The sequence below is a fragment of the Halictus rubicundus genome, chromosome 7 (assembly GCF_050948215.1).
Source record: "Halictus rubicundus isolate RS-2024b chromosome 7, iyHalRubi1_principal, whole genome shotgun sequence".
NCBI classification, from domain to species: domain Eukaryota; kingdom Metazoa; phylum Arthropoda; class Insecta; order Hymenoptera; family Halictidae; genus Halictus; species Halictus rubicundus.
This window is the reverse complement of record NC_135155.1, coordinates 19,144,308-19,168,651: the sequence shown is the minus strand read 5'-3', so window position 1 is coordinate 19,168,651 and position 24,344 is coordinate 19,144,308. Positions and strand designations below refer to the sequence as shown.

The 24,344-nt window shown below is 41.5% G+C and overlaps 1 protein-coding gene across 1 annotated transcript in view; it reads left to right on the top strand.

The window, feature by feature from the left end:
• Sls (sallimus) overlaps nucleotides 1-24,344 on the top strand; it is a 197,246-nt gene that overhangs the window by 32,390 nt on the left and 140,512 nt on the right. The window contains exons 24-45 of the mRNA XM_076790970.1: nucleotides 53-235; nucleotides 485-1,093; nucleotides 1,223-1,381; nucleotides 1,562-1,745; nucleotides 1,804-1,931; nucleotides 2,043-2,489; nucleotides 2,826-3,192; nucleotides 3,459-3,904; nucleotides 4,164-4,563; nucleotides 5,052-5,354; nucleotides 6,162-6,328; nucleotides 6,777-7,061; nucleotides 7,403-7,583; nucleotides 7,694-7,908; nucleotides 8,132-8,416; nucleotides 10,750-10,924; nucleotides 17,712-18,073; nucleotides 18,186-18,414; nucleotides 19,234-19,431; nucleotides 19,742-19,945; nucleotides 20,311-20,471; nucleotides 20,952-23,948. Coding sequence (XP_076647085.1) covers nucleotides 53-235; nucleotides 485-1,093; nucleotides 1,223-1,381; nucleotides 1,562-1,745; nucleotides 1,804-1,931; nucleotides 2,043-2,489; nucleotides 2,826-3,192; nucleotides 3,459-3,904; nucleotides 4,164-4,563; nucleotides 5,052-5,354; nucleotides 6,162-6,328; nucleotides 6,777-7,061; nucleotides 7,403-7,583; nucleotides 7,694-7,908; nucleotides 8,132-8,416; nucleotides 10,750-10,924; nucleotides 17,712-18,073; nucleotides 18,186-18,414; nucleotides 19,234-19,431; nucleotides 19,742-19,945; nucleotides 20,311-20,471; nucleotides 20,952-23,948 — 8,685 coding nt within the window. The remainder of the gene's footprint in view (nucleotides 1-52; nucleotides 236-484; nucleotides 1,094-1,222; nucleotides 1,382-1,561; nucleotides 1,746-1,803; nucleotides 1,932-2,042; nucleotides 2,490-2,825; nucleotides 3,193-3,458; nucleotides 3,905-4,163; nucleotides 4,564-5,051; nucleotides 5,355-6,161; nucleotides 6,329-6,776; nucleotides 7,062-7,402; nucleotides 7,584-7,693; nucleotides 7,909-8,131; nucleotides 8,417-10,749; nucleotides 10,925-17,711; nucleotides 18,074-18,185; nucleotides 18,415-19,233; nucleotides 19,432-19,741; nucleotides 19,946-20,310; nucleotides 20,472-20,951; nucleotides 23,949-24,344) is intronic.

The following is a 24,344-nucleotide window of genomic DNA, read 5'->3' as shown; positions in this document are numbered from 1 at the left end:
TATTTAAAACCACATAAGTACTGTAAAACGAAATTTGTGAAACAATGCGCAGGCCATTACGAAACTGGATCAGCTTGAGATTCAGCTGGTGACAACGGAGCATCCCCCATATTCGGCGCGATTAGCTCGGTTCCATGCCCAGACAGTCGCCACCATAGAAGATGTCACCTCGAAGCCTTTGACGGAAGGATACGCCCTCCTTGATATCACGGGAAGGGGAGCGCCTGGTCCCGAGGTCGGTTTTGAAAATTCCTTCTCTCCGCGTCCCAACAATTATAATACTGTTTGGTACATTTAGAGACTCTTAGCGGTCTTCGTGAAATTGAAGATAGCACACGTGTGCTATCATTTTCTTCAGGACCGTACAAAGTGATAACAAAAACGCTGAAAATGTTGAATAAAATTCTTTCCTATAGGGCGTTGTTTTCAAGAAAAATTAGTTTGAAGTGGAATCATTTTCTCACTTGTCTCTTCCTTTGGTCAGGGTGTAAAACGCATGGTAGAAGAGCTGGAGAATCGGAAGATTCGATTGATGGAGCGTTGCACCGCCCACGAGAAGGAGAACCTCGAAATATCGAGGATCGTCAACGCGTTCCTGGACAAACACGACGAGCTACGGAAATGGCTGATGAGTATCCCGGAGGCTTTCCTTCAGGGCCATCAGGACATGGGCAGCGACGTCCCAATGGCGGAGGATTTCTGTCGATTGCATCGTCAATTGCTGAAAGACGTCGAGCAAAGGACCGAGGAGGTTCAGCATCTCGAGCATGAGATACGTCCGGTGGCAGATCGGCTGGACGAGACGCAGAGATTGGAGTTGAAGTCGAAGGCCGCGGAGCTTTCGAGCCTCTGGTCCAGAACGAGAAACCTGCTGGCCAAAAGAATCGAATTGGGAAACATCTACTTGCAATTTCACCTGGACGTTCAGGAGCTGACGAGCCGAGTCAAATCGATCGAATTCGAGCTGACCAGACCCGTTGACATTCTGGATGCGGTGAAAGTTGAAAGGCTCGAGAAAGAATGGGACGACCTCCAACTCCTTTATTCGAGACTAGCCGGAAATGGAAAAGCGTTCTTAGAAGCTGCCGTCAAGGTCAGCTTGTTCATATTCCTCCAGAACGAATCTAATCTTTTTCTCGTATTAACTTCAATACTGTATTTTGCAGGAAATATTCTGTTCGTGACATTATTGTTGTTACAGCTAAAATAAATTTCCTTTTAGGTCGACGACCCCTATCTGGACATACACAGGGCTTGTCTGTGCGTGCAAACAATCTTAGACAAGTTTGCCAACAAACAATTGGAGTTAAAGACAGTCAAAAGCGAAATTTTGATCGAGAAACGTATCGAGTACGAGCGAACGTTTAAAGAGAGTACAAAAGTAAGATCCAATACTTAACACTTAACAAAATATCTTATATTACAAAATATACTTGATACTTAACATAATATCTTGCTTGTTTTTTATGATCGTAGAAAATTAAACACCCTGTAGAATCAGCCCCTTTTCAGTTGTACCACCAGTTACCCTGTATAATTGTTTAATTTTTTACATGTTCAGGCATTGGAGACGGTTAACGAATGCATCACACGACTATACCCGATAATATGGACTTATTCTTCGAGTACATCGGCGATTTATCAAAATCTACAAGAAATCAAGAAAATCGTTCCCATGGAATTGAACAAATCTCTGAATGAATTGAATTCTAGAATTAAGAACATGATGTTTCTGGGCTTAAAAGGTAAAGTAATCAATGCTAAAATTAGTAGTTTTTATACTGATTAAGAATGCTACGATAGGTGTAAGCCAAATTGCTGCAGACCAGATTGCAGAAATCGAACAGATGCAGGCGAATTTCCGTACAACGGCTAGAAACTACGAAACCCTTTTGGATTCAATGATCACCGTATGCCAGACCATGGAGGAGGTAAGATATCCTACTATTATTTTAATTATTCAATTGTCTTTCAGGAATTCATGCTATTCTTTGTATTTGGCTTACTGCAACACAAAATTGTTCTGTCAAATTTTGTTCCAGTTCAAACGAGACATCGATCAGATAGAAGCCCAGGCGGAACGAGCGATGTCCCTGAAGAATCTGATCGACGTGGAAACCATTTCAAGCGATCTGACCGCGAGAAAAAGATACACGAACGAGAGATTAAGCCAGATAAAGGGCAAGATGCAGGAGCTGCTCGCTCGAATCCGGCAGCAGGAGCCACCGCTGGCTCAGGTCCACGATAATGAAAAATTGGAACGCGCCATGCGGTCGCTCCTACTCGACTTCGCGAGTTGCGAGCGTAAAATTGATCAAATCGAGGAGCATCGACGAACCTGCATCTTCGCCGACGATCTAGAAAGGATCCACAGCGAACTCCGAGATCTGAACGAACATCTGAAAAACGTGGAAGCTAGGATTGGGGAGAATCTTCAAGCAGCCAAAGCTGCTGCTTCCACCTTCGTGCAATTCGAGAAAACAGTCTCGGTAAGAATTTTTATTGAACCGTGGATTTTTATACATCGATTTTACATTGCGGATTTTTGTAAAATTGTCGATGTTTCAACCGTTGTAATTTCGGAAAGAAAAGTCGTACAATAATAAATCTGGAGTCATTGTAAAGCTTAAAGTCCTGTACTTTAACAAGCTATTATTCACCTTTTATTTTTTAAATGTTTTTGCATGATTTAGTCGATCCCCTTGGCCCCTGACGGGGTATAGCCCGCGGTAGTGGGGATAATTCCGCGACGTGTATCAGGCATGTCTCGACGACATATAACGAACAGGTTTTCGTCATTTAAGGAACGTATAAATTATTCGTAGATTCTGGAAGAAAGAATTGAGACCTTCGTGAGAACAACGGAGGAATCGATAACGCATCTAACGCCAGAAATTTCGAACGACGTCTCTTCGTTGAGAGAACGATGGAGGAACTTCAAGGCGAGAGTCGAAGAAACAAAAAGACGGATGAATTTGAGCGAAGAGTATTTCGTTCTTTTGGAAGAAGCCAGGGAATGGAATAGAGCTGGTAGTAAATTGTTAATGGTGATCGCGAGAAAAGCGACTGCGGTGAAAATACCGAGCGACGTGATGGAACTTCTTCAAGAAATGGATAACTACCTAAAACATGGGGAGGAGATGCAGGAACGAAGGGTTGAGAGACTGAAAAACCTGTCGACTCTTATTTTCGGTAAGTAAACTCACGATTATCATCGTAATTCCAGAGACTTAGTTTCTGCATTTTAAATGGATTATATTTGGAAATACTGCTATACTATTTTTAAATTCTTTAGAAGTTTTTACCGTTCCACCCTTGATCTATATGTATATTTCTGTCATAACTATATAAAATCCGTAGTCTATTCATCACTAACCAGCAGAATTATTTGCACGTTGTTACCAATATAACCGGTGTTTAACACGTTTAATATCACTCTAAAATATATTTTGGATCAGGAACAGACAGGCTGCCTCAATTCAGCCATGTGATACTCGAGAATCGTCAAATGCTGGACTCGTTCTCCGTCGTTTCCTCCGAGTTGAAAACGTTGATGAGGAACTTGGAGAACGCGGAGGACATCCGGGAGAAGTTGCGAATAGAGAAACTGGAAACGGACGAGAAGTTGCAAGCTGCGAAAATCGAAATGGCGGCCGCGGCAGCGGCCAGAGAGGAAGCCGAGAACGCGAGGAGAATCGCGGAGAAGCTTGCTGCCGAAACGTTGCAGAAAGCGACCGCGGAAGCGAACAAGCTCAAGGAAGAAAGGGAGGCGCAAACGATCTCGACCGCGCCGTTGTGCTCCGTGTCGGCGCAAACCGAACAAATTGAGGTCACCGATGAGAGCTTCGTCCAGAAAACATTCACGTCTGCCATCACCACTAAGGAAATCCACATCTTACAGAAGGTGATATTTCGTATTAATCCAGTCGGCCTAATCTGTTTGGGGCAAAGGGTGTAGCTGCAGGAGGTCAAAAGTCTCCCCAAACCAAATTGAATTTGTAACAAGCCATTGTCGACAAAGGGTAGGGTGGGGGCGGGGGGTAGTAATGGGGTCACAAAGCCATCCATGTTTCTTTGATATCACCGCCAGGGAACCGACAGAGTCCGGGTTCTTTTTGATCGGTTTATTAGATGTCAGGTTGATAATTAATTTTCAATTTTAGACGGAAATCGAGAAAACAGTTCCAGCATTTTCGCGCGAAGCAAGCCCAGCGACGAAAACTGTATCCGAGGAATCACAAGAGAGATCTCACGAAACAGTGCTAGTGGAAAGCGTACCTCCATTAGCTCCAGAGTTCACGATTCCCCTACACGACGCAACTGTTCAAGAAGGTGAAAAATTCACCTTCCAATGCAACCTGGTTGGTCATCCCCTGCCGGAAGTGGTTTGGTACAAAGACGGAATCTCCATTTTGAATAACCCTGATTATTTGACGACGTACGTTCACGGTTTGTGCACGTTGACGATCGAAGAAACATTTGCCGAAGATTCCGCCAAGTACACCTGCAGATCGTTCAATATTGCTGGCTCTGCTGAAACTTCTGCCACGTTGACTGTCAAAGGTGAGTCTATTGTGATATACAGGGTGTCTCACCTACCTCGAGCATCTAAAATGTCTCGCTTGTTTTTTGTGATAGAAGAAAATTTCAGAGGAAAACATTAGTTGGTTCAAAGGGACAAAATATTATGATATAATTTGATCAAGGTTATATTCTTTGAGATTTCAAGGTCATTGAGGTTTTTTTAAATGGAATGATATATTTTTATTTTTCACGTGACCTTCCTTTAAGAAAAAGTTCAGACCTCATTTCACATAGAGGTTGAATATTTTTCCGATTCTCGAGAAATTTGTTACTCTTAATCTTAAATTTATTATTATTTAGTATTCTTGTTGGATTCACTGTGTTTGTTTGAACAGTCTGTCTGTTATCCGTTCTTTGCGTTAGAAAATAAAAATGTCCGGGGCTCTGTACTGAAGCCATTCCCTTATTCTTGAAGAAAGAATACATTAGAAGCAATGATTTGCACTGGTTGTTTGTATAATTTCTAGAAACAGCACCGGAAGAGCATCCGAGCCCTCCAATTTTTGTAAAGGAATTAGTAGCATCGGTAGTGACCGAAGGCTCCTCACACCGATTGGATTGCATTGTTGAAGGCAACCCTCTGCCAACAGTACAGTGGTATAAAAATGACACGAACATCGACAATTCTCCAGATTATATTATTACTTACAATAACGGTGAAGCTGTGTTAAAGTTTGACGAAGTATTTCTCGAGGACAAGGCTACTTATACGTGCAAAGCAGCGAACCGGTTGGGCCATGCTTCCACTTCGGCTTTCCTCGATGTACAAAGTGAGGATTTTCTTTTTATTTCTTTATGTAAAAATAGACCACGAATATCGAAGTTTATCGATAAATGTGTAACGTTCTATATTTATTATATTATATTATATATACTATACGAAATATTATATATGGCATGTAACACATAATTATAAATACAAAATATAGAATATAATATAATTTATATTCTTAATGTATCCTGTTCATTAGATATTGGATACTTGCAATCAGTTAACGTAATATGAAATTTTATAAATTTATATTTGTTAATGCTTTCCTTAAACGGAATATTTTGGTTGCATGGCGGATGCAAAAATTACGAGCCACCTTAATTATTATTAATGTGTTTGCTGCATTAATGGCTTACTATATGATAAATCATGAATAAATTGTGGCAGTTTGATCGATAACTCTTTTAACATTTTGTGATTGTTTTCACTTTAATTCTCCGACGATCTGGACATTCTTTCTTCCGTGAATGATGTCACTTTTTGAATTTGAATAATCTTACCACCTTTTCTTAACTGCGTTTCGGCCAGTTTTCTAAAGCATTACACAATTACACGCTTATCACAATTCTTTATTTATATCTAAGTAATTAAAGAAAATATATATAATCTGTGCTTAAAGATGATTTTACATAAAAATTGTTTGATTTTACAGTAGCCTAGGAAAACTGTTTTCGACTGAAAGCGACTTATCAATGGCTGTGAACGTCATTAGTGCATAATTTGCTTTGATGTTCGAAAATAGGCGGTTTATTATTGTTTTCGGATATTCTGATATTAACACGGTATTTCATGTTAACAATTCCAGGTGCAGGAAGTAACATGGAGAAACCACATTTCCTGATACCTTTATCAAATGCAATGGGCAGGGCTGGTCAGAGAGTGAAAATTGAATGCAAAGCAACAGGAAATCCATTACCAACGTTGACTTGGTATCATGATGGAAGACCGGTCGAAGAAACCGTTAATATAAAGGTAAAAATTATGTTGTCTTATTGAAAGTGCTTTTGCAAACAAACAGGTCAGTTCCGAAAAAAGACAAACAAAGTTTCATCGTTGGAAACGTTTTTTTTTTTTTTTATTAAAGATGACCATGAACAGTCAAAATGTAATAACATACCATTTTTCGCGAGACCAAAACTTTACCACAAGCATGTTGCCAACGACCTAAAGGTCGAAAAAATAAAAAGAAATGTTCATGTAATACGGATTTTTGTCCGATTTTTTCGAAAAATCGACCACCGTGCAGCGTCTCCTCGTCTCCTTTCGCTTCGACGATTCCTTCCGTGAGCCTGTCGCGAGCATCCTCCGATATTTTTAGCGACTTGCACGCGTCGAATTCGAAATAGAGCAACGCGATTGGCGAAGGGAAAAGGAAGTACTGGAATCGAGTGCTCAGGGTGTCGCGGTTCGTTCGCTTCAGATACAAACGGACGCTGGCCAGACCAGCCTGATCATCTCGGAGGCTTTCGCGAAGGATGCCGGATGCTACATGGTCACCGCTAAGAACGAAGCCGGCGAAGCGACGGTGTCCTGCAACGTCTCGGTGAAAGGACGACTTCCGCAAGAGACCAGCGATTCGGAGCTCGCCTGCAGTGACATGGAACCGGTGGTCCCCAAGATACAGATGCCCTTGAAGGACCTTCAGGTCCAGGAAGGAAAGTCCGTCCGACTGGACTGCGTCATTGTCGGGCAACCTGAACCGGAAGTAAGTATATAGTGATTCCGGGTGAGACGGTCCTATCAGCAAAATTGACCCTATTCAATTGTTGATACTAAAGTTAATAATGATGGTATATCGAGTAGGATACTTCGTTCGCTTGGCGCGCGTCCAACTATTAATATGCAACTGTTTTTGTGCAGAGACCAATGTTTTATTGTCATTTGCTTTCTATTTCAGTAGAAGAACAAGTAATTAAAGTATATGGGTTTACCCGTCTTTCCCATACGGATGTATAACAAAATATTTGATATTTTCTATAATTCTAAATATTAGCACTGTTTTCGGCGGAAGTAATTACCTACGAGTTGCTAAATCTGTTGTCACAGGTGATCTGGTACCACGACGATCAACCGGTGAAGGAGTCCGCCGACTTCCAGCTGTTGTTCCAGGGCGACAAGTGCTCCTTGGTGATCCACGAAGCTTTCCTGGACGACGCTGGTGTCTACAAAGTAGTCGCCATTAACTCTGGCGGCGAAGCATCTAGTCAGTGCACGTTAACAGTGACGCGTGAGTACCAGAAATTCATTCATTCGAATATCATGCCGACGAGGCGTTACAAAACATAGAATTTGTGGAATAATCTGACTGTTGTTTCATAAGAAAACATTTTTGTTCAGCGGTTCCTATACCGGACGAGTTGGACAAAACGCAACCGGAAGTCGAAGAAACGCTAATCACCGGTTCACCACCAAAGTTTGTGAAGCTACCAACGGATTCGTTGGTGGCCGAAGGCGAGAACGCCATTTTTGACTGCGCAGTGGTTGGCGATCCGAAACCAGAACTCAGATGGTTCTCGGACAGCGGCGAAATCACTGGAAATAACAGAATTTTGGTAGTTAGCTATGAATATTCGATATACCTGCAGACAATCATTGTCCCTTGCTTTAATAATTAGAAGGAAAAATAAAAAAGTTCACCAAGTTTTTAACATTTTACTTACCGGCAATTTCCTAATTTTTCAAACCAAATATCAACAGAATTTTATAATAAATTGTTCAAAAGTGACACCATTTTTTCCCTAAACGACTCACATTTGGACTTTACACGATGTTTAGATCGAGCAAAAAGAAGATGGGACCGGCATGCTACGATTTTTGTCCGTGATTCCTGAGGATCGAGGAAACTACATCGTGAAAGCTGTGAATATCCACGGAAAAGCGAAGGCTTTCGCTAGGTTGGTCGTCAGATCGCTGGGCGATTTCCGAAGAAAAGAGGAATTCGTACAAATGGAGGAGAAACTGATCCCACCGACGTTCAAGGAGAGATTCGAGGACAGGAGCGTGCCGGAAGGGATTTCCACGAAATTCGAGTGCATTGTTATCGGAAAGCCATCGCCGAAGGTAAGCCATCAACAGTAAAAACCCACTCCAGTCTCACACTTGACTAGAACCTTGCAAATTAATTAGTAACCATTATTACTACCATTCTAAGCAATGCTAATTTGAAAACTGCCCACAAACACACTTGTTTGACTAACGAGAAAACACTGATAAATACATTGAATTCGGGCAACTGACTACTAAATAAAATGCACACCTTATGTGTTTATCGCGAAAACGAGTGAAGTTGAAATAGTAGGAAGATTAAAAGAATTCAAGGACGATCAATGTATTATTTTCAACTTCTTCAAATTACTAAAAGGGAGAAGGAATTTCTGTTTAACTTTTGTGATTAAGGTCTGCAATCTACTGATCAAATTAAATACCATTCAATTTTACTTCTTACGATTTCAGTCCACTTGACTAGAAATCAAACTTTTATAATAACCTAGAAACATTCCATCTAAATTTCAATATTCTACAGCAAATTCATATCGACAGCCATTTATATTTAATCTAATAAAAAGATCAACATTGAGTGTGACCACCATAAAGATGGTCTATTCCCAACTTGATTATTTTCATCATTCCATTATAAACTAATGTATGTTATAGCAACCATGCTCGATTGATTGATAAAGCAATGTAAATTATTTTATTGATCACCTACGCACATCGTCAGACGAAATGAAGTGGTATGTTTTAGTGCGAAACCTCGTAATTAAACAGTAAGGCGAATAGAACATCGGAATACGGGATTAAATGATTCTTTATAATAAAAATATGATATTCTTGCGTTATGTAAATTGACCGCACAAAGATCTCGATTGCATCCGCGGCGCGCCTCGCGAGTAAACAAATGCGGCCGTCGTAAATCTTCGGTCCGTTCCGTGGGCAAATGCAATTGCCGAAGCAGCAGGCTTTCTCGAATCGTGGCGCCAGATCAAGAGTCGTTTTTCGAAAGTGTCGGGACGCGTGAAAGATAGAGCGCAAAGTTGGCCAGCCTGTCAGGAGGTGGCCGACTAAGAGTAATTTCGTGGCTGCGGGTTATATTTAAACAGGAACAATGTACCTGATGTGGAAATTCGCGGTTGCAGACGCACTGCGAGGAACGTCGCGGAATTTTCTGTGACACTCGCGGATCAGGTACTGGTACCTCCTCATCTGTGCGTTTCCCGTCGAATAATTCCGATAATTGTGCACTAAAATCGATCCATAAACCCGCCTTTTCTGCAATAACCGTGAACTAATGCATTTTTTCCCGCGACCTGTAATCGACATTCTGTGATAGGTGTAATTAACAAATAAAAAGTAGAAAATTAATTTGTGAAAAACTAGCACGCTCGTTTCCACCGTTCAGTTTCACGAAGCAATTGTAAGTGTCGAATCGGTTTTTTTACAGTTTCGGAGATGCCTTTGAAGTTTCGACAAACATCTCATAAAATTGTGGAATTTCAAAATACGTTTGTAGAGATTCGATGCAACTTTTATTAAATCTCTTTACGGTAATAGTAATCTAAAGAAGAAAAGAACTAAAAATAGGTCTGCGCGAGGTCTGGGCAACTTCTATCTTAATGTCCGCTAGAACGAATTTTTTCGTAAAATTATGTTTATGGTAATCGTAAAATGCAAGACCAAAGTAGATCGTTTCGACCCGTTTAATAATCTTAGTGATGATAAAGTGTTTACGAATGCTTAGTAATTTCAGGAAGGAATCTGTATGTCCAAGTTTTTGTTAATCTTACGCTATGACTTTGTGACTTTTCTTAATTTTAGACACGCCAAATTGACTAGCCGCCTTTTCTGTTTTATTGACATTTCACTGCCAGAGAGTTTGATTAATGCTCCAAATTCTACATTTAGAATAATTTTCCTGAATAATTAGGCTGAATATCGCCGAATGATAAACGTTGAAAAGAACTTTAAAATGAACTATTAAATGTATTATTTCACCAGTTTAATCTGCTTTTTATTTTGTAGAGTTAATTGGTTTGGAAAATTAGTTGCTTAATACACAAAATGGTGTGCGGAACACTGCCATGCTTGTACAGAATACTATTAACCGCAGGACCGCGACAATCGAGTCCATTTTGTCCAGATATTGAAATGTCCAACTTCAGTTTTGTTTTAACAGCTAGCTGTAAATTAATAGGTGCTTATATAAAGACCAATATGAGAATTATGGTTGGTCTCAAAGAATTGGGTTCGAAAATACGTATGAAATACGTAAGAATTTGAGTACATGTAATCACAGTTTGCATCAAATTCTTGCTACTAAATTGTATCAAATCGATACGCGAGTAACGGACGAAGGTTAAAAATACGAGCAGTTCAATGGAGTGTTTATTTTTCAGATTCAATGGCTGTTTAACGATCGACCCGTCCATGGCAAGGATTTCTTGGTGTCGGTCAGCGGGGATCGACAGGTGCTGACGATTCCGGAGACCGGAAGCACGCATGCCGGCACTATTTCCTGCGTGGCGGAGAACGCTGCTGGCAAAGCGATCTGCGCTGCTCGTCTAGAAATCGGTAAGTCTCGAATTACACCGAATTTCAATAAATATATCAAGTTCTATTTTTACACGATAGATACATGCGTTCCCGAAGAGAGTACACTTACAAAAAGTTCAAGCAAAAGAAATTATGTATCTATGAAAAAATAGGAGATTGGTTTTCGATCTAAAAAATCAGCAAACAAAATACGATAAATACAACAACACAATATGAAAATTCATACTAGAATTTTATCACTAGACTGCGGATCTTATGCGCTTATGACAAATATGGATTGGTGTAATTTCAAATACTAAAAATACTACAAGAATTTCACTTAATAAAACCATTTAAAATAGACATAAATTCCTATTTGGTTCCTATGTCTTACCATTAATGTAAACGATTTTTATTTTGCATAAAGATCCTCAATCCAGTTATCACTTTTAAGAGCTTACACATTTTATTTCATAAAGACAGTACACGCGATGCAAATGTATTTAAAACGAATTATCATTTGAAGAGAAATAAAATATCGCTAATGCATGAACAGACAAATTCGGCAAAATAATACGAGTTGTGCAGAACAAGATTTTGTTCGTCGTTTTGGCGTTTATTACAATTAAGAAAATCAATACTTTTACATGCGCATGAATTTTGTATGAATTTTTTAAAAATTTTATTACCATCGATCGGAATTCGGGATTCCAGGTTGTCTATTCGAGTTGCAATCGTTAAAATTCCAAGTGCTCCGCCGTTCTGGCTATAGGAATCATATTTCGAGGCTGTCGGTATCATCCTGTCGATCTTTGGATTCGGGAACCGGGCGATTTTTATTGCCGTGCAGTGTTGCGTTGAAATTCGTTTACACGTTGCCAGAATATCGTCGTATCGCCCGCAACGGTGCCACGAGTTATTAATAAACGTACATACACCGAAGTCGCATGGCAGCTTCATTCACGATGGAGCCGACGACGCATGGTCGTCGGTGACCAACACTGTCATTTCGGTAAACGGAGAGAAAGACGGGACACGATATTTCGATGTGCGAGTACATATGCGCAAAGAGGACGACATTGCGAAACACCGCGCCGCGCCGGCTGCGCTCTGAAATTCGACACCGGTCTCCATGTTCTTCGCGAGAAAAAAAAAATCGCACCGTTTGATTAGCGATCGTCAGTCTGCATTGTTGACTTTAAGCGTTCGCGACAAATACAAGTAACCGCAGTTCGAAACAGTAGAAAGATTAATGCGTTCGTTTCCAGCATTTGCTGCTCACCTTCGTTGTTCAAATCCTTCGTGAAATTCTGAGACAATTTAGCAGAAGAAAGTCGTGGAATCGCTGAATATTATGCTGTGTGTCGTGATTATTAGACGACAGTTTTTTGGACCTGCGAAAATGATTAAAACAGAAACGGAATTCCCAAGTGGCTCCAGTTTCTCGTAATAGATGCAGAATATTTTTATAAAGATCCCAGAGATCACTCGCCCACCCACTTTTCATTATTCGTAATTATCCGTTCAAGGAAAGTAAATATCTGTTGTTGGTAGGAAAATTTGAATGAATATGTAATGCTACCACCGGAAAGTATTCGTTCATTAGCTGCCTGGAAGAATCAAGAAAACGAAAGGGTCAACTATCTATTGTTTGTTGGGATTTCTTGAAGCTTAGCGCCCATCTAAAAGGTTCGGATTCTATTTCTATCTTTCTTGGCAGAACGTTTGTTACTCATCGAGCGAGCGATCGCACATTTTCGAGTATAAGTTAATCGATGACTCTACTCCTCGAAAAATATCGAATCGCGCGCAGAATCGCGGTTTACGGAGAACACGAAAATAAAGGAAAAATATATTTATTATTTTCGAACGTTCCTTCGATTTTAGTATTCTTACGATGACGCTGTCGTTGCGCTTGGTCCGTTCGTTTTCTTGCAGATTTAGTTTCGGTTTTCAAAATGATATTTAGCGATCCATTACCGCGAACCCGGTGTTGTAGGAACGCGAGGGTCTTATTTTTAACCGGGGCGACTAAACAAACTCTTTTCTCTTCTTTCACCGGCAAAAAGTCACTTTGAGTCACGACTAATATTAGGTTGGTGCACAGGCCGCGGCAATTAAATCTGACGTTTCTAACGCCCACCTGTACACGCCTATACATGTGTATCCGCGTACCGTGCAAAAACATCTATCCGGCAATAGTGCAGTGTGCTATGCATTGGCGGGAAGTAATTTCTAACCTCGCTTGGCACACGCCGGGTCTACACAGACCCATGATACAACTGTCTTGCATCGTATTACAATGGATGATTATATTATATTAAAGCTCTTGGTGAGGTGATAAGAACCAAAAAGTTTACCTTAAAACGATATATTCATAATAAATTGACAAGCTCACCTTAAAACGATCAATTTTTAATAAATTCACAAGCTTACCTTAAGAAAGACAAGCTTACCTTCAATTCTAGCTACTCTAATTTTTGTAGTTTTTATACTGTGGTCGCTTAAATTATTGAAGCAACTACCATAAATTCACAGCAAAACATATTTTTTAAATTTTCCATATAGGCCCACACAAAATAATTATACACAACAAGTTTTAGTATTTTCTCTGTAATTCCGATCAATTGCAATTTTTTGAAAATCTTTTTTCACGCCATGCAGTAAACTATTTGACCCACTTCTCAAAAAATAAAAATCCAAGTCGTAGGTCTAGTATTAAAAAAGGTATCCGAATGTTATTATTGAATGTAAAATTCGTGATTTACCGTGCTTTCTTCTATCATGCACTTGGTTTTCCTTGTTCTTCCAAAGTTCAGAGATCATAAAAATGTAAGAGGCGCAATGCAGTAAACGACGATCGAACCGAATACAGGGTTTACTCGATATATGTCCAAAATCCGGGTCTAGCCAGGGACATGTATCGGGCAGGAGATACTATTCTTTAGAGTATAGTAGAAGCTCCAGAGGCCTCGGTTCATGGCCCCTGACGGGGTATAGCCCGCGGCAGTGGGGATAGTTCTGGGACATTTATGGGCTAGCCATTTGGGACATATATAGAGTAAACAGTGTATGTACTGGTCATTCGGAATAACCTTTGGCTAGGATCGATATCGCAGGTGAAGCAAATGACCCTCGGACATGACCGGTGGTGACTGGGACCTGCGAATCCTGTCGGTCCCCATCCTTCAGGATAGGTCAGTCCCGCGTTTCCCGTGTTCTAGCAAGCTTGACCGACTGTTCCGACTGTTCCGACTGTTCCGTGTGTATCGCGGTGTTGAGAGAAGCTCGGCTCGCTTGCTCTTTCTCTCTTTCGGCCGATGCACACACTCGGAAACCACGTTATTTTTGTCGGCACGAATACCCGGCACGTAGCCTAGTCCAGAGTCGCTAACCCAGGGAATTTAAGCGCGTCTTCTTCGGGGAGCCTCGCTCCTACCGAGTCGTATCTCGCCGAGTCGGAAACGAATAATCATCGAGTGACCCTTAAATCATCCTTGCCTCCTGACATCGTCGTCGGGACATCGAGATCAACGGAGTCGATCCTCTTCCCCTTTCGAGGTAACCTAATCGGTCGTACACTTCTCTCCAGCCGGAACCGACAGTTTTTCTACGTTTCTACGTTTCGATTCGAATTTGTTTAATTTTTATTTTCTCAACTCCGAGGATGCGATACAGCTGGCCATTATTGAAAGTGTAAAATGTTATTTGACATTTTCGTTTTCGCATTCCAGGTTTAAACATAGTGTATGGTTTGTTCGAAAGTATTTTTGTTCGGAATGTTTTTGCTTTTTTTTTGTTGTTTGTTGGAAAGTGGTAGTGTTTGGGGATGTGTTAGTTTGTGATCGATGGACAGATCTGTTTGTCAGACGTGGAAATAATACGTGAGATTAGTAACGGTAATGTGACGGAAAGATGCAGGTGGTTTGTTAATATTTCTTCGATGCTTAGATTAGGTTCGTTATGATTTCATTGTTGTCTGTGTTATAGCCGGTTTCGTTAATTTGAATCAACAGTAATTAATACAAAGTCTGTTCGAAAATAAAGAGTCATTCAAGCATTTTATTTTGTTATTCTATTATGTATTATTCTTTCTTTTAGAATTGTAACATATACAGAAGTTCGCGATTTTAAAAAGATATTATATTAAATATATAAACTAGATAAAACAACGTAATGAGATACGGTATCATTTTATGGAAAAAGAGTTCAAATAAAAAAAAAAAAAATCGAACGGTACACCAGATTGATTCTCTACTAATTACCTGCAATTAGATTCGCTATTATTGTACGTTTAAGTGCTAGTAAGAAAAATGGCTAAAAAATTCAGTTCTCTCTAAAATATATCCGATTCCGTTTATTCGCAATGTACGAAGAGGCCACTAAATTTCGCGCTAGGCGACCGCAATCTCGGCTAGATCGCGTTCGACTTATAAATTGCGCCCCAGTGCTCGATTTCCGTTGCGGTTAGGCGAACGACACTATTTCTGTCGTCGATTATAGGCAAACTATTTCGTTAGCCAGTCGAAAGGTCCCCTCGATCTCTTTCGACACCTCAACACCAACCTCCAAACACTTAACACTTTTATTACCAGTAATTTTTCTAATAGGCTTTTTAAAATAAAAAATCAGTCATTGACTGATTGGTCGTTGGCAGTTTCATTTATGAGAAATTTTCTTTTTTTTTGGTGACAACTTTCCCATCTACTACATCATGGAAAAATATCTTAGGGGAAAATGGACGCTGTTTTAAAACGAGTCCAGGCTTACGGTTGTACCAGTTGTTTTTACGATACAAAATTTAAATATCAACAATGTTGTTTTCCGTAAGAATTATTTAGTTTTTCCTAAGAAGAATTTAAATATCAACAATTTTGTTTTGCCTAGAATTAATCTAGTGTAACAATCTCTTCCGAAATTATGAAAGTAGCTGAAAGAAGTTAATAAGCTTCTTTTACATACAACTTAGTTGTTAAAAGGCCTATTAATAAGCTTCCGGTGGGTGAAGTGTTCGCTTTTACGATCCGTCGTGTCCCATAAAGCCTGAAGGATCTCGTAACCAGTTTCCTGGAAAAACTGTTCTCGGTTTCGCGCTCGCGGATACTTCGCTCAACGGCCATCCGGCCATCCGGTTGGATGTATCGCAAATTCGCTCGCAAATTCGGGACAGGTTGCTGCAAGTTTCGCGGTCTAGATATGCCCAGATGAATCCCCGTCCAGAGTATTTGAATGTCGGCCAAAGAATGCGACTTCTTTCGATTATTATAAAGTAGGGGATTCGTATAAGCGTTCTCTAGAGATGAATTACTGGGGTATTTTTAGAAAAGTTCGTGATACCGTCTTTCTTCGCGGCGATTGCAAAACGTACGCTTCCGTTAAAAATTTGAAGAGTGACGCGATTTTTGTGAAGAAACAAAGTGTTTAATGCTGACCGTACGGAGCACAAAATCCAAAATCCAAAAGAATAACATTGTCCAACTCGCAGATTTTCAAATAACAATTTTGTGCTCCGGAACGTAACTGTATGAAGTATATTAAAATGTGCATAATATATTAATAGATAATAGGCATTATCTGGTAGTAGTACACCGAATGATTTTTCAGTCTAGTAAACAGAAGTATGCGGAATAACTTGTTCGCTAATTGCAATATTTAATATTTCGTCAGAGAAAATATGAAGAAATAACTGAAAAATCGACATAAGTAGACTGCGGATTTTATGCGTTTATGACAGAAATGAGTACATGGAATTTAATATAGCAAAGGATTAAAAGAATTTCAAAATACAGATGTATCATTTTCATCTTGTCGGAGCGGTGATGGAGAGAATGACAATTTTATTTGGCTCCTGTTTCTCATAACTGACAGACAATTTTTCATAAAAATCTGCTGCCATAACTATACATATGAATATTCGCGTACAATAAATTGTTCATCCACCCGTGGTTTAGAGCCGAACAGTCGCAGAATCTCGAAGACGATTACACCATCCGCGCGAATTCTAATTCCGGATTCACCGATCCTATTCTAGCGTGACATCGATTAAACGAGCCATCTATTAATCAATCTGTGATTCGGACAGATAAATCGATCCGGAATCAGCCTTAAATTTTCTTAATTCAGTGACAATCCGCAAAGGTTGATCTGTAATTAATAGACTGCGGAACTTCGTGCAAAATAAAAATGTTCTGCATCGATTCGCATGAAACAGGAGTTAAATAAAAATGTATTATGCAACCTTATAATAGTATGTAACTTTTCGTGAGAACGATGTTTAATCGTCAAGGTTCTCTCCACATTTTTCAACGGTCGCTTTATTCGAAGCTTGGACTAACAAACGAGGAACGACCGGAATTCAAACTCAAACACACCGCCTACTTCAACGAAGGAAAACAAATACAGTTGTTCGATGCATTTCAGATTTCTTACTCTAATCTGTATCTGTAGGAACAGAGAATTGAATTCTTCAAAAATATATTGTTAAAGTGTAGAACGTGAAAAGTCAAATTGAAATAAAAATAGAGCAATCAAAAGTACATATATGAAATCCATATGAAAAGATTGTGACCCTATACCAAAACTAGATCTAATGAATTAATTATTTAACTACTCGTATACCACAACTTTTCGAACTTTAATCATATCATAATTATGGTCGCTGCTATTTACTCTATCGTGCCAATTGAATGGGTTCGTCCCATATATATATATATAGTAAATGAATAATAAAAACAAGTTACACAAGAGAGACAAAAAGAATTTTCCCGGCTATCAGCCAGCAAAGAGTCATCGATCTATTGATAACCCGATTAATCACCGTTATTAGGTGGCTGGCCGAGGGAGGAGGCGAAAAAGGAGTTCGAGGGAACAGAAGAAGTCGAGAGGGTGCTCGAGCTAGTCGAAACAGTGCCCAGCGAAGAAATGCACGCGGCGAGCAGCAGCGACAAACACTTCTCCGCGGAGAAGATGTCCGAGATGGGTGGTGGAAACCAAACGCTGACCAAGATGTCGCAGACCATCACCGAATCATCGACCACCCATAAGACAACGAAGAAAGAGTTCATCTCGTCGACGATGTCCTCGACTTTGTCGAAGACCGGGCAAGAACCGACCAGCGTTTGCGTCAAGACCACGGTCCATAGCACGGAGCAGTCGTCGTCGGAGAATGGGGCAGCTCCGGTTGTACAGGTACCTGTGTTTTTCAAATTAATGATAAAGTATTTCGGATGAAGATTCAGTGATAATGAATATAATTAAATGTAAAAATGAAGTCTAAATTATTTCTATTTTATTTGTACAGTCTTACAAAGTCGAAGAACATGAAAAGATCATACAAGACCAGCCAGGTGAGATTCGACAGGAGAAAACGGTGGTCGTATCTCAGGATGAGGAAGGAATCAAACGTGACATGAAAACGGCACAGGTACCAAAACCAACTAGAAAATCGACGGCACCAAGGTTCGTGACACCGATCACGGGAATGATCGTTGATCAAGGAACGGACATTGTTCTCGAAGGAATCATCGATGGTGAGATCATGCAAATACTTCGAATTTGAATTTTATAATTTGTATTTCGACAAATTTTGAGAACGTATTCGCAATGTTTTTGTTCAAGAATTACCTAATTGAAATAGATTTCGACAGTTAATCGTTTTGGAGCTCATTTGTACTCGTTACAGCTCAGGCAGACCCCGCTTGTCAGCGCGACTGCCAAAACTGTCAGTCACTAAGAGTAGAGGTATTTAAAAAAAGAAACAATCCTGTCACCGTGTAAATTAATTATCTAGAGTTGGCGGATCATTGGTGACCCACTATGCGAGCCTCGAAGGTTAATATTCGTGAAATTTTATTAGTTCAGAGCTTCGGTACCTAAATTTCGGTGTAGAATATAGTTCAAAAGACTAGAATAGACGATGATTTATCTAAATATATGAAATAAATGAAAGTCGAATAGCATTCTGTGTATGTGAAATTTTTCCTCTGTTAAATAATTGCAAAAAATCATACTCATTTGCTCAGAGAAAATCCCGAAAGGTGTTTGACTCTTATTTTTGGCAAGCGCCTTCTTTCTCTCTAGTTTTATTACACCTGTATGATATACCTCCTACTAAACTCCCGTCATAATGTTTTACCGCCGGGTTTAACGACTTGCTAATCTATATTTAAGTAGTTTAATTCTGCAGACGTTGCGGATTATTTGAGACATTTCGTAGGAAGCTTTGACAAGGGATGACAATATTGTTTGGTTATGAATGCTCAAATTATAATTCTGCCTTTCTAAAAAACGGTGCAGATCAGCCACGATAATTTATAACATTTCTGACCATTTTCGCATGTTTATCATAGGCTACCCTCAACCTTCGATCTCATGGTCGAAAAATGGACAAGAGCTGAAGTCGAAAGATGGCATGATGACGAGTTACGCGCACAATCATATCCGACTGGAATTGAAGAATGTTAATGTCAAGGACGCAGGACGATACACCTGTACAGCGAACAACGACGTTGGTTCGGCCAGCAGTACAGCTGATTTAGTTGTTAAAAGTATGAGAAAAGTATCCATTGTTTCCTACGATCTTGATTTTTTAATAGTTGTTCAGACCATTCGTTCATTGCATTAAATATATCCGGCATTTAAAACGACTGACATGCATTGCCTTATAAAAATGACAATATTGAATTTACTTATACTTTAATAATGTGGATGATTTTGATTAGAACATATTAGTCATATTATTAGTAAATATAAAATAGAACAGAAAGATGAACAGAAAATAATGTCGATCGGGTATACCTCAATTTAATATTTTTTGAGACTGAAATAACAAAACGTGATTTTTTTAAATAATTTCAGAAACGATATTCCCACCTGTATTTGGCAGAAGACTTCAGGCTCAAGTGGTGAAACGTGGCGATCGTGTCAACATGGAGGTTGAAATTACGGGAACACCGGAACCCACCGTTTGCTGGTTCAAGGATGACATACCAATCAAGGAACGTCCGCCTGAATTGAGAATTAAGCAACAAGGAAATTGCTACATGTTGATTATCGATAAAGGTAGGCTTTTCAGTGATTTCGATAGCAGAATTTAGTGATTAGATGACACCCGAAGAATGAATCTAAACTAAACAGTGAAAGTTCTATACTATTTTCGTTCTATGTTTATTGAATTTCGAGAACAAATGTCACTATATTCTGAAGTGAATTCTATACTCAAATGTCACTGTATTCTCATGTGAACTCGGTGACTATAATTACTCAAGGTTAAACAAGGTCACAGACAGAGGAAGCGTAGAAGACTTAAAATATGAGAACAGCGTATTCGTCGTAAAAATAATTGTTAAACATCAGCGAACTAGTTGAACATAAAAATTGAAATGAACTGATGGAATGAATAATTTCAATTTGCATTGTTTACTCAGCCGAGATGCATCACTGTGGGAAATATATGGTTCGGGCAACCAACGCTGGCGGAGAGGCGCAAAGTATAGCCGATTTTGCTGTTTTCGAACCAACACCCGACACGATGGTAGAAGTTCATAAAACTGTTATCTATGATGTACAGGACAAGAAACAACTTCAGGTAATCATGTGCTTCTCGTATGAATGTAATACTACAATACTAGAATACTTTATAAATGGACTGTAGCTCGTTTATTATATTTATATTTTTATCATAATTGTCTACAACGTATTTAAATGGAAATATTAACTCTACTTATGAATTTCACACGAACAATTCCAAGATCATAAAGGTTTAATGGTTACACATTAAGAAAAGAGTTGTTTGCGTATATTACGTTTAGAAAACAAGTATGCACAAAACATCGAAGTTCGCAAGTGAAATGAACACACATTTAAAAAAAATATTTTCGGTATAACATATGTTAGAACATTAACGAAACATGAAAAGAAACAAAGAAAGGCAACGTTCGTTACATAATTACCAAAGACATTAAGAGAAATAATAAAATTCCCTGTATCAATGTACCAACTCCCTGAAACACAATGAAACTTTTTAACCTTCGAACACCCAGTTTAAATTGTTTTGTATCGCATTTAGTCCGACTCAAAGAAGAGCGAAGCATTTTCCACGAAACAGACAAGCGAGCACAAACCTATCACAACGATTCAACCGTCTCCCATAATCAGGCCACCGCCAAGCGTGACATCGTCATCGATGTCGCAAACGACGCGCACAGTAGAGAAAATCGATAAGCCAGAAATGTCCCGTTCGGAGACGATCTCGTCCACCGTCGAGTCCCATCAAATGGAAACGAAATCCGAGCAAAAGTACCACATGAGATTGGAGCACAAGACGCCACCCGTGGTGGAGCCTAAAAGAGAAACGGAATCTGTGCTGAAACAAATGATCCGCGAGGAGAAGACCGTGGGACCGAAGGCCACGGTGATCGAGGAGAACACGACGATCGAGAACGAGAACATAGAGACGTCGACGATAGCCAAGAAAGACGCTCTGAGTTTCTTCGAGTCGATGACGAAAGAGTCAACGACGGAGACAGCGCCGAAGGGGCCGAAAGAGATGATCAAGCTGGTGGACGACACAGACAGCCACGACGTGAAGGTTGGCAAGCTGACCAAGAATTACGAGAAGACCACGAGCTTTCAGGAGGTGAAGAAGCCGGAGCCGAAACCCGCAGAGTTCCAGACCACGAAGAAAGCAGTCCACGAGATCTTTACTAAATTGGAGCAAGGAGGAGCCTCGTCCAGAGGCGTGGACAACAAGCTATTCGACTTCCCGTACGAAAGCTACAAGCCAACACCGGTGGAGACCAAGAAAACAGTCTTGCCAGAGACATTCAGCTCCTTTCAAAGCTCCCTGATGACGTCCAAGACGGAGAGCAAGTCGGAGAGCTCCTCCGAGGTGTTGATGGGCAGCTTCAACCTTCAACCAGAACCACCGCCAGAGATCGGCTACATGCCGAAGCCGGAGGAGATGAAAAAAAAACGGCCTGACGTGTCGGTCAAAGCTAAACAGCTGCAGGAGTCCTTCGAGAAGACCCTGTCCCCCATCGACGCCCCCATCGGCGGTGTGAAAATCTTCCCGACACCCTCCCCGAAGATCAGCGAACCCCCTAAACCCGCGCCAACGTTCTCGATGCCACCGCCGCCGTTCGAACTCGAGAAGAAGGAGATAGTCGAAGAGCTATGCGTGAAGAAAGACGTGCACGAGAAGAAGGACTTCGTGCCGAGTTTGAGGCCAACGTCTCCGAGCAGACCGTGGTCCTCTTCGTCGGACGTGGAGACAAGATCGCACGTGTCCACCGACCTGTCAGAGTACAGGTGTCACTCGGCTGCTTCGAGTCATCAGGAGACCCTCAGGTCCTCCTCGCCTAAACCATCGGCGGACGCGCTGGCGATGGAGAAGTCCTGGGCAAAAAAGTGTGCAGACTCCTCTAGGAAGTCCTGGCCACCGCAGGAAGACACGGCTCCGAAGTTCAAACACGAGTGGCAGGTGCCCGCGGAGGACTACAAGACCTCGACCAAGGAATTCAAACGAGAAGTGGAGGAGACGCCCGAGGGCGGGATCAAGAAGATCAGCACGGAATCCTCGAGCAGTCTGGAGAGACGCTCCTGGAGCTCGAAACAGGAGGCGACGGAGAAGCTGGTGAAGAGGGCCCCGTCGCCACCGAACGTCCAGCCGATCATCTACAACGCCGAGACGATCAAGGTGGACCACATGGTGAACAAGATCGAGGAAAAGTCCTTGTACGAGAAGTTCTCGAGCGAGTGCGACACGAAGAAGTCGGAGGTGTCCGAGAAGATCGAGCAGTTCAGCTCGAAGAAATGGTCGACCGCGGACGACCTGAAGGCTCCCGGTTTGGTCAGAAGCGTTGAACCACCGAAGAAACCAATGCCGCCGGTGTACCATCCACCTGAGCCGATTCCGACGACCGGTCGGATAATCCTCGAGCCTGGTCCACCCCCGGAGATAGGGTACATACCAGCGCCGGTAGTCATGGAGAAGAAGGTCGAGAAGATAGAGAAGAGTTTCGAAACGTCTCGAGAGTATCAGCCACCTAGGCCCGCTCCAGCAGCTCTTAGGACCGTCTCCCCAGCACCTAAACGAGAAGAACCTCCTGCGCTACCACCCAAAGACGTTCGCATGACTCCTCCGCCGATACCAGCCAAGCAACCAGCTCCCGCAGAACCTTTAGAACCGTTTCCGTTCAAACCAGTCCCTGCGCCGCAGGTGACGAAAGCGCCAAAAGTAGCTCCTCCTCCAGCTCCCACCAAGTTCATCAAAGGTTCCTTCACCCAGGAAAGCGACTACGAATCAGATATAGACGGTCACATGAAGGCGAAGTGGAGGCCCTACGAGAGCGACACCGAGGAGCCACGTTACAGAAGAGTTCAGCCCCCGGTGCTTAAACAGCCGACCAGACCACGATCCACCGAGCCTGAACCTCTGCCCCCTTCTAAATTCGAGGTACCACCGCCACCAACAACTCTGTCATCGTCGATGATCAGCAAGGAGCAGGAAATCAGCAAGAGACAGACCACCGTGAAGAAGCAGGAGTTCAAACAGCAGCAGCAGCAGCAGCAGCAACCACAAAAGTTCCAAGTGGTCCAGCCATCTCCGATAGAGCTGAAGCCTGGCTCTCCTCCGATCTACGTTCAACCGGCCATGAAGAGCCCGACGCCTAAAAGTCCCACAGTCAAGAAACCCGAGTCCCCGAAGTTCAAAGTGAAGACGTTCCAGCAAGAGAGCGGGTACATGGCCGACACCGATGAACCTCTGCAACAGAAGAGTTCTGTCGCGTCGATGCAGAAGACTTTTGGGAAACACGAGTCCTCTTCTACCAGCTCCCACATGGAGACAAGATCCTCTTACTCGGAAAGTCGGTCGGAGTTCTTCGAGAGCAAGAGCTACGACAGCCGTCAGCAACAGCAGAAAACGCAGTCGTTTGCTCCTGCGCCAGTTGCACCGGTTGCTAAGCCCGCACAGCAACCCGGCGCATATCAGCAACACAGCTGCTTCTTGGAGAAGAGCTACAGCTCCTCCGGCAGTTCTCCATCGAGATTCATGTCCACGAAGGTTCGGCAGCGTGTGTGACTTCGCTTTCGTTTTGTGCTCGCATAACTAACCCTCAGAGTGACTTATACGCGATAATTCTGTGTTGCTGACTTCTAGATTGATCTCTAATGTACGTTTTCACGCATGGTTCCTGTGAATCGTGTCTGTTTTTTTTTTAGCAGGATGCGGCTGATAGTGTACCGTTTAGATTAACATATGATAGATAGAATTAATCCATGTTGTGTTTGCGAATACAGTAAATTCTCGATATATGTCAGTAATGCGGGTCTTGGCAGCGTTCTGTATCGTGCAGGAAACATACTCGGCGTCTGAGGCCGCTCGGCATACCCTGCGGTAGTGGGGATAATTCCGCGACATTTATCATCCAGGTCTTGGCGACATATATTGAGAAATCAC